Source organism: Doryrhamphus excisus, chromosome 23 (assembly GCF_030265055.1).
Source record: "Doryrhamphus excisus isolate RoL2022-K1 chromosome 23, RoL_Dexc_1.0, whole genome shotgun sequence".
In the NCBI taxonomy this organism is placed as follows: domain Eukaryota; kingdom Metazoa; phylum Chordata; class Actinopteri; order Syngnathiformes; family Syngnathidae; genus Doryrhamphus; species Doryrhamphus excisus.
The window spans coordinates 4,927,514-4,936,780 of NC_080488.1; the positions used below are offsets into that span (position 1 = coordinate 4,927,514).

The 9,267-nt window shown below is 40.0% G+C and overlaps 2 protein-coding genes across 3 annotated transcripts in view; one reads left to right on the forward strand and one right to left on the reverse strand.

Moving 5' to 3' along the window:
• Positions 1–5,736, forward strand: part of polr1a (RNA polymerase I subunit A) — a 27,140-nt gene extending 21,404 nt beyond the window's left edge. The window contains exons 31-37 of the mRNA XM_058063739.1: positions 453–582; positions 676–783; positions 1,977–2,246; positions 2,367–2,567; positions 4,069–4,186; positions 4,276–4,440; positions 4,509–5,736. Coding sequence (XP_057919722.1) covers positions 453–582; positions 676–783; positions 1,977–2,246; positions 2,367–2,567; positions 4,069–4,186; positions 4,276–4,440; positions 4,509–4,609 — 1,093 coding nt within the window. The 3' untranslated portion in view covers positions 4,610–5,736. The remainder of the gene's footprint in view (positions 1–452; positions 583–675; positions 784–1,976; positions 2,247–2,366; positions 2,568–4,068; positions 4,187–4,275; positions 4,441–4,508) is intronic.
• Positions 5,552–8,453, reverse strand: LOC131110533 (uncharacterized). Of its 2 annotated transcripts, none has more exons than XM_058063741.1 (4): positions 8,034–8,453; positions 7,701–7,876; positions 6,050–6,235; positions 5,552–5,941 (listed from the first exon to the last, which is right to left on the reverse strand). In XM_058063741.1, the coding sequence occupies exons 1-4, from the start codon at positions 8,383–8,385 to the stop codon at positions 5,795–5,797; spliced, it is 861 nt and encodes a 286-aa protein (XP_057919724.1). In that variant the 5' UTR covers positions 8,386–8,453; the 3' UTR covers positions 5,552–5,794. The 2 variants fall into 2 exon arrangements, with proteins under 2 accessions (XP_057919724.1, XP_057919723.1); XM_058063740.1 differs by having other exon boundaries at positions 5,556–5,930.
• Positions 8,454–9,267: the final 814 nt, after the last annotated feature.

Here is a 9,267-nt window from a genome sequence, read left to right on the forward strand (position 1 = left end):
AAATGAAGACTATGGTGTGGTCTAGTCATAGTCCTGACCTGAATCCTATTGAGATGCTCTGGCATGACCTTGATAAAGTGTTTCATGGTGGAAAACCTTCCAATGTGACTGAATTACAACAATTCTGCAAAGTGGGCCAAAATTCCTCCACAGTGCTTTAATAGACTCATTGTAAGTTATCGCAAACACTTGATTGCAGTTGCTGCTAAGGTTGGCAATCACTTATTCAGACAGGATCACGTAGATTTGAATAATACAAAGTTTTACTTAAAAACTGCATTTTGTGTTCAGTTGTGTTGTCATTGACACCATTTACTGTACATTTGTTTGATGATCTGAAACCTTTAAGTGTGACAAACATGCAAAAAAAGGGGGCATATATTTCCACATTACTCTGTGTATAAGTATGCGTTATCCATATTTTAATTTCTGGTAATGGTATTTTTCGTCAGATTTTTCCGACTCCTCCTTGATGCCATCAAGAAACGTAGTGCCAAGTTGGCGTCCATTGCTGTGGACACGAGGAAGGCCTCCCCCAGGGACCAAGACATTGATGGTGACGGACCGACCGATGCAGCAGGGGTACATACTTAGTTGATGATTTATATTAGTATATGATTAATTTAATCATTGAATATAATCTATTCTGTTCTGTTGCCTTGGCTCTATTATCAGGAGGATGATGGGGAGGAAGAGCATGCAAAAGAGATTGTTGATGACCCTGGCAATGAAGGAGATGCTGATGCGTCGGATGCCAAAAGAAAGGACAAACAAGAAGAGGAAGTATGAGAATGAATTACATAACTGACCTGCATATTTACCAAGCTTAAAGCAACCTTGTTATTGTAGGAGGTAACGCCAAATAACTATTTTTCTGGCATAGTGACACAGGGCCTCACGTCACTACTGAGATGTAATACTGAGTTTATTGCTCTCTGGTTTTACCATATCTTACTTATTGTGTGGAAATATGGGCTAATAACTATAAAAGCAATCTTCACTCACTAAATGTACTGCAAAAAAGGCCAGTAAGGATAATTCATAATGCCGCCTACAGAGAACATACTAACTCCTTATTTCTAAAATCACAAATACTTCAACTTGCTGATATAGTTCATCTTCAAACAGCTAAAATAATGCATAAGGCTAAAAATAACCAATTAGCTAAAGCCATAGCATTTCAGTATGTGGAATCAAACTATGGAATGGATCGAGTAAGGACCTCAAACAATGCACAACGATGAGCCAATTCAAGAAACAATACAAGCAGTTGATGTTTGCTAAATACAAGGATGAAGAGTCTTGAACCAGTCATGATGTGCTATATATATCACTATATTGACACTTACTATGGTACACATTATGTCATTGGATGCTCATATCACCTTGTACTTTGGTATGTGACAAAAAATGTAAAAAAAAAAAAAAAAAAAATCTTTAAAAATTAAAAAATATTTTTCAAACATTTAAAAAAAATGTAAAAATTAAAAAATATTTTTACAAATTTTAAAAACTTAAACTGTATTATGGAAAGCAGGAAGTGAACAAATGTAACAGTTACTGATTGTAAAAGTACCAGATGGAGGGGTAGGATTTAATAAGCTTTGCTTCTTCCTACTCCTTTTGGACATGTGGAACTGTGAACTGATTATGTGATGCATTCAATTGTAATCTGATGCATGTTCAAATGAAATAAAACCATTACCAAGACAACTCTAAAACAATGTGACAGGACACCAATCTGTACTGACTAGGAAAAACGAAACTACTACGAATACCAAATGGACTGTGTATACACATAGCTGTAATATCAAGCACTATGTACTCCATGTATCATAAAAAATATCATGGTGACTTACTCGATGGACTTATGTCTGGAGCGTTTTTTCCAGTTTATGGTTGTGTAGGTGGAAACACGTTTCTACCACCGCAGGGTTTAATACTAGCAATTCAATCTTTTCTCTCCTTCCCTTCAGGTTGATTATGAAAGTGATGAAGAAAATGGCGAGGAAGGCGAGGAGAAAGAGGATCAGGGGGAGGAAGAGGAAGAGTTGCAGGAGATGATGGAGACCGGCGTTGAGGATACCCAGACAGAATCTACCGATGTGCGGTTGCAGACCAAAAGGAAGCAAACCAGCGTGAAAGGAAACGTGTCCATGGATTCCATGAGGGTGAACTTTGTTCTGAGTTCCAACTCGGCAATAGAAGGCTACCGCTACGACCCCAAACATGAACTCTGGTGTGAAGTAAGTTTTGCACTTTTGTCATCTTTTTATGTATTGTTGGCATTTATAAGCGTATGCAGAAGTATAAATATATAGCAAAACTTCATTGTTACTTCTAATGTACTCTGTTCTTGCTGACAGGTGGATCTGGCTTTACCTTTGAACAAAGTCCACTTTGACCTGACATCAGTGCTGTCGACGCTGGCCCAAAACGCCATCATCGTGGAAACCAAGGGCCTAACTCGCTGCCTGCTGAGTGAAAGCACCACAAAGACGGGAGCAAAAGAGATGCTTCTCAACACCGAAGGCATCAACATGCACGAGATGTTCAAGCACAGTGACGTACGTCGCTCGTCTTTTCTTCAACGCCGGTCAAGTTTAACACATAAACGATAATCCATGTTATTTATAGCTTTTACAGTTTCTTCATACGTCAACAGATGCTGCTGCGTTCAATGTCCACGTTTGATCAAAGTCAGTTAAGATTTGTCAGATCAAACCACAAGATCGTTGCTTGTCTAATTCACAATGGCTTCCTACTTTTCTAATCATTACACAAAACTGTTCAACTTGTACATCAATGATATCTCCAAAGTAACGAAAGACTTAAAAGCTGGTATTATTTGCGGATGATACCACTGCTTTTTGTTCTGGATGGAGTACAGACGAAATCATTAGAAAGGTCAAAGAAGAAATGGTCACATTAAAAAGATGCTTTGATGATAATAGATTGTCCTTGAACCTAAGTAAAACTAAAATCATGCTGTTTGGTAACAGCAGAAAGGACACGCACCAGCAAATACAAATAGACTGTATGGACATTGAAAGGGTGAACGAAAATACATTTCTGGGGATCACAATAGATGAAAATATGAGCTGGAAACCTTATATTACAAATATACAACATAAGGTGGCAAGGAATATTTCAGTATTGAACAAAGCAAAATTTTATTCTCAATCAGAAATCACTCCACACTCTTTATTGCTCTCTGGTTCTACCATATCTTACTTATTGTGTGGAAATATGGGCTAATAACTATAAAAGCAATCTTCACTCGCTAAATGTACTGCAAAAAAGGTCAGTAAGGATAATTCATAATGCCGCCTACAGAGAACATACTAACTCCTTATTTCTAAAATCACAAATACTTCAACTTGCTGATATAGTTCATCTTCAAACAGCTAAAATAATGCATAAGGCTAAAAATAACCAATTAGCTAAAAATGTCATCCAATACTTCTCTACAAGAGAGGAGAAATATGATCTCAGGGAAGAAGTACATTTGAAACACTTCTATGCTAGGACTACGTTAAAAAGCCATAGCATTTCAGTATGTGGAATCAAACTATGGAATGGATTGAGTAAGGAACTCAAACAATGCACAACGATGAGCCAATTCAAGAAACAATACAAGCAGTTGATGTTTGCTAAATACAAGGATGAAGAGTCTTGAACCAGTCATGATGTGCTATATATATCACTATATTGACACTTACTATGGTACCCATTATGTCATTGGATGCTCATATCACCTTGTACTTCGGTACAAGGTACATTATTTAAAAAAAACACAAAAAAAAAAACCTTAAACTGTATTATGGAAAGCAGGAAGTGAGCAAATGTAACAGTTACTGATTGTAAAAGTACCAGATGGAGGGGTAGGATTTAATAAGCTTTGCTTCTTCCTACTCCTTTTGGACATATGGAACTGTGAACTGATTATGGGATGCATTCAATTGTAATCTGATGCATGTTCAAATGAAATATTTGTAGTATTTGTGATTTTAGAAATCTTTGTTTAAACATTTTAAGAACACTTTGAATCTTTGTACGTACTTGTAGATCTTGGACATCAACAGGCTGTATTCCAACGAGGTCCACGCCATGGCTAACACCTATGGGATCGAGGTGGCGCTCAAAGTCATCGAGAAGGAGATTAAAGACGTTTTTGCCGTCTATGGTACATATAATATAATATAATATAATATACACAACTGATCACCCTCGGAACCATGCTGACATGCCTTGATACCCGATCCATCTGTGCAGGGATCGAGGTGGACCCCAGACATCTGTCGCTGGTAGCAGACTACATGTGCTTTGAGGGGGTGTATAAGCCGTTGAACCGCCACGCCATCAGGTCCAACTCCTCCCCTCTGCAGCAGATGACTTTTGAAACCAGCTACAAATTCCTGAAACAAGCTACCATGCTGGGTGAGCAATGGCGCAAATAAGCAATATTTTGACTATATTTGACTGATGACGTTGTTTTTGTGTTTCAGGTTCTCGTGATCAGCTCTCGTCGCCGTCAGCCTGCCTCGTGGTCGGGAAGGTCGTCAGAGGGGGAACAGGACTTTTTGAGCTCAAACAACCTCTGCAGTAGAGGAGACACCGCGTCGTGCAAGTTTTACATATATATATGTATTTGAGTTCAAAAAGAAAATCATGAACTATTAGCACAATTTATGAAAACCTCTACAAGAATCAGGTCGCCAGCCAATCACAGGGCACATATAGTCAAACAACCATTCACACTCACATTCATACCTATGGACAATTTGGAGTCGCCAATTAACCTAGCATGTTTTTGGAATGTGGGAGGAAACCGGAGTACCCGGAGAAAACCCACGCATGCACGGGGAGAACATGCAAACTCCACACAGAGATGGCCGAGTGTGGAATTGAACTGGGGTCTCCTAACAGTGAGACCACTCTCCACCGTGCAGCCAACTAAAGAACATTAATTCATTCATTTTCTACCGCTTTTTCCTCAAGAGGGCTGTGGGGGTGCTGGAGCCTATCCCAGCTGTCTTTGGGCGGGAGGCGGGGTACACCCTGGACTGGTGGCCAGCCAATCACAGGGCACATATAGTCAAACAACCATTCACACTCACATTCATACCTATGGACAATTTGGAGTCGCTAATTAACCTAGCATGTTTTTGGAATGTGGGAGGAAACCGGAGTACCCGGAGAAAACCCACGTATGCACGGGGAGAACATGCAAAGGGTGGAATTGAACCCGGGTCTCCTAGTTGTGTGTACTGCATGCTCACCGCTGGACGCCGTGCAGCCTTGTACAAATATATAAAGTAATAATGTAAAGTTCATATTTATATTTGCAGGAGTGCAACATCACATATTTGTGGGTTAATGTGCAACATTTATAGGGATTTTGGCCATCATCCATAATGAACATGCAAACTCCACACAGAGATGGCAGAGGGTGGAATTGAACCCTGGTCTCCTAGCTGTGAGGTCTGCGTGCTAACCACTCGTTCACCGTGCCGCTTCTACTAGAATCAAACCGTTTTTTTTAATTAAGATTTTTAAGATTTACAATAATTGTCATTTCGTATGAAGACAAACTGGTGTTTTAGGACAGATAACAATATGGCACCCTAAGAAAAAAAAATCATGATACAGCATTAGTACAATATAAGAAGATATGATGAATGTTGTGTAACAACGAAACTGTACATTTTTTGCTATAAAATTCACCACCCGTCATCATCCTGTGCTTTTAATATTAAGTCAGGGTTGGGTCGAGGCCTGCTGTAGTCCTGCATCAGGCGCATAGCAGCCAATTGAAAGTCGTCCCACCGATCTTGGGGGATCCCTGACATCCTGGCTGCGATCCACTGACTGAATGCTGTACGCTCGTCTGGTTGTGAAGGTGCAGGGGCTGCAGTAATTGTCTCCAACTGCAAACATACTGTACGTTTATATAGTATATATGTATATATATATATATGGACTATAAATAAAGCACAATTACAATATTCAATGTGCATTTCACGCTAACAGTATTAACATTTAATACCTGTTGACTCAGGACCTCCTCGGGCCTGGGCCTGTCCAAGAACTTTATAAGAAGGTTGTCAATTTTTGACTTCTTGCTGGCCGGAGGCTTGGTCTTGCAGGCGGCCGCAGAGGTGGACGGAGATGGAGATGCTTGCGTGGTGGAGATGGCGTGTAGAGACTCCTCATCTTCTCTCTGCTCCTCCAGCTGAAAGGGAAGTTTTCCTTATTTCAATGATTCAATTTGATGTTGGAATTGGTCACATGTTCAGACACAGTTTCAAGTTCTTGTTTTTTTAATGTACAAGATTAGACACATGCAATCCAGAAAATAAGTAAATGTTACACTTAGGGGGAAAAAAGTGGGCTAATAAATTCACAATAAAATCATAAATACTGCAGATTTCAGAAAACAACAGATGGAATGATACAGCACTCTACAAGAAGCAATGAAGTCTGGAAAATTAAATTAAAAGAAAAATCAAAAAATTGTTACAACTATAATGATGAAAATGGTAATATTAATGATTATAATAATGTTGATAATGGTAATAATGATAAAGATTATAACAATCATGATAATAATAACAATAGGCCATCTCTGTGGAATTGAACTCGGGTCTCCTAACTGTGAGGCCTGCATGCTAACCACTCGCTCACCATGCAGTCCTGACTGACAAAATAAAAAGCCAAAACATACCACTTCCACATGGAATGGGAGGAGAATGTAACATTACTATTACTATTACAGAATACTACATATGACTTGTATTACTAATATTTTGGACTAATAATGGGCAGCACGGCGATCTAGTGGTTAGCGCGTAGACCTCACAGCTAGGAGACCAGGGTTCAATTCCACCCTCGGCCATCTCTGTGTGGAGTTTGCATGTTCTCCCCGTGCATGCGTGTTTTTTTTTCTCCGGGTACTCTGGTTTCCTCCCACATTCCAAAAACATGCTAGGTTAATTGGCGACTCCAAATTGTCCATAGGTATGAATGTGAGTGTGAATGGTTGTTTGTCTATATGTGCCCTGTGATTGGCTGTCCAGGGTGTACCCCACCTCTCGCCCAAAGACAGCTGGGATAGGCTCCAGCACCCCCCCGCGACCCTTGTGAGGAAAAAGTGGTAGAAAATGAATGAATGAATGAATAACAATAATAATATTACAATGATAATAATAATAATATTACAATGATAATAATAACAGGGTAAAACAAGACTGTGGCATGATTATGATTATATCTTGCAAAAAGGGGTAGGCATTTATAAGCTTTTGCTTCATCCTACTCCTTTTGGGCTTGTGATCAGATAGTTGAATACAAATGTAAATAATTTGAAAGTTATATTTTGATTAATGTAAGAAATGCACTGTAATGTTTCATATATTCATATATTCATTCATTCATTTTCTACCACTTTTTCCTCACGAGGGTCTGGATGCTGGGTGCTGGAGCCTATCCCAGCTGTCTCTGGGCAAGAGGCCGGGTACACCCTGGACTGGTCGCCGGCCAATCACAGGGTGTTTCATATATTTGCCCAAATAACATTTTAAAAAATGTACAATGTAAAAATGAATAATATATTACATGTAAAATGTACAATTGTGTATTGGAACGTCATGTTTAAAAACTAGAAATGTCTATCCAGGTAATAACTAAATAATATTTACCAGTGTGGTCTTTACAGTATAGGAGCGTGGGACAATATGGGGCTTTAGGAAGGCGAAATTCTGGAGTTGCCATTTCTTCCTTGCTGTGAGAATTTGGTTATTCCGGCCTGACTTGGTCTTGTAGAGTTTTCCTACTGAGGTCCGCATGTGTTTGAACCAGCCCTGGATCTGCTTTCCTGTAGAAAGTACCAAATTATTGCCAATACCATTAACTGTAATACTAATTCATAGTATATTGTATAGTACAATCCGGTTTCCTACTTTTATGAAAGCATGCATGTTTTTCCTGGGATAAAATGTGTACATTTGTACAAATGTGTAAAATGAGGGTACTTGTAGTGTGGAGTTCCTTAGCCAGCTGGTCCAGGAGTTTATCCTTCTGTTGCTGGTTCAGGTAGTTGACGTGCGACTTATCATAGAAGGCCGAGTTGGCCGAGAAGAACTCAACCAGGCGCTCCTCCTTCGAGGCCGAGAATGAGCAGTTGGACTTCTCTTTTGTCGCGCCCCCTTCTTCATGTGACCCCCTCTTCGATGCACCCTCCTCACGATCAGAGTCTACGCCGTCACCGTCTGACTCTTCTTCGCTCCTCCTCTCCTCTTCGTCTCTGATGCGTTTCTGTTGGGGCTTTCTGACCATGGCCGCTGCTTTTACAGCAGCTGATGCCTTCTTCTGTGTTTTCGGCATCTAAATAGACTGCAAAAATCTGTGCACAACGCGCGCAGTGAGTGCACAGTACGTGCTGACTCGGTGGGTCCACGTGAGGGACGCGTGCTCATTGGACAGTTGAACTGGGAAAGTGTCTCGTAAGCACGTACGACGTGCGGGGCACGGATAAGCAAGGAGTCTAGAGTATAAACGGGATGGCTTCTTTTTTTTTAACCACAATTGAATGGAACGTAGTGTAGTACGCCATGGTGCTGAAAGTCCGCCATGTTGGTGAGCAAGAGAGTCGTGACGCACGTGTAAAAGTGTACAATGTTAATACTAACGTTAAACCAGTGGTGTCTAAACTACGGCCTGTGGCAAATTATGAATATTTTACTAAATGTGACCCGCACCAAAAGTTTGTTACACTTCTCAATTTCAACATCAGACGGCGACGGGCAAAACCAACACATCTCCTGAGGCATTCAATGACTGTCAATGAATACAACACACACAAGTGCTTTCTGGTGCGTTCGATGACCCTCAGTGAAAATTTAAAATACCGCCAGTCACCAGAAAACGCAACACAGTCAGCGAATGTAGAAAGTTTCAAACACTTTTCTTTCTTTTTGAGGAACTTAAAAAATTAAAAAATCTGGTCTTTTAGAGTGTCTATCAGATCGATTAATGTCTCAGAAGTGCGCTGAGGACCTGTTTACAATGCGATGTTCTTTTTTTATTCTGCTCACCATAATGGCGGCCACTGCCACGCAGGGCATAATCCGGAAGTAATTACTTTGCTTGATACAGCCATCCGTTCAGCAAGTAACTTTTTTTAATTAAAGACGTCAATTCAGTCCAATCAAGTATATAAAACATACGAACATAGACAAAGCCCCTTAGTGAATAATTAATTTATTA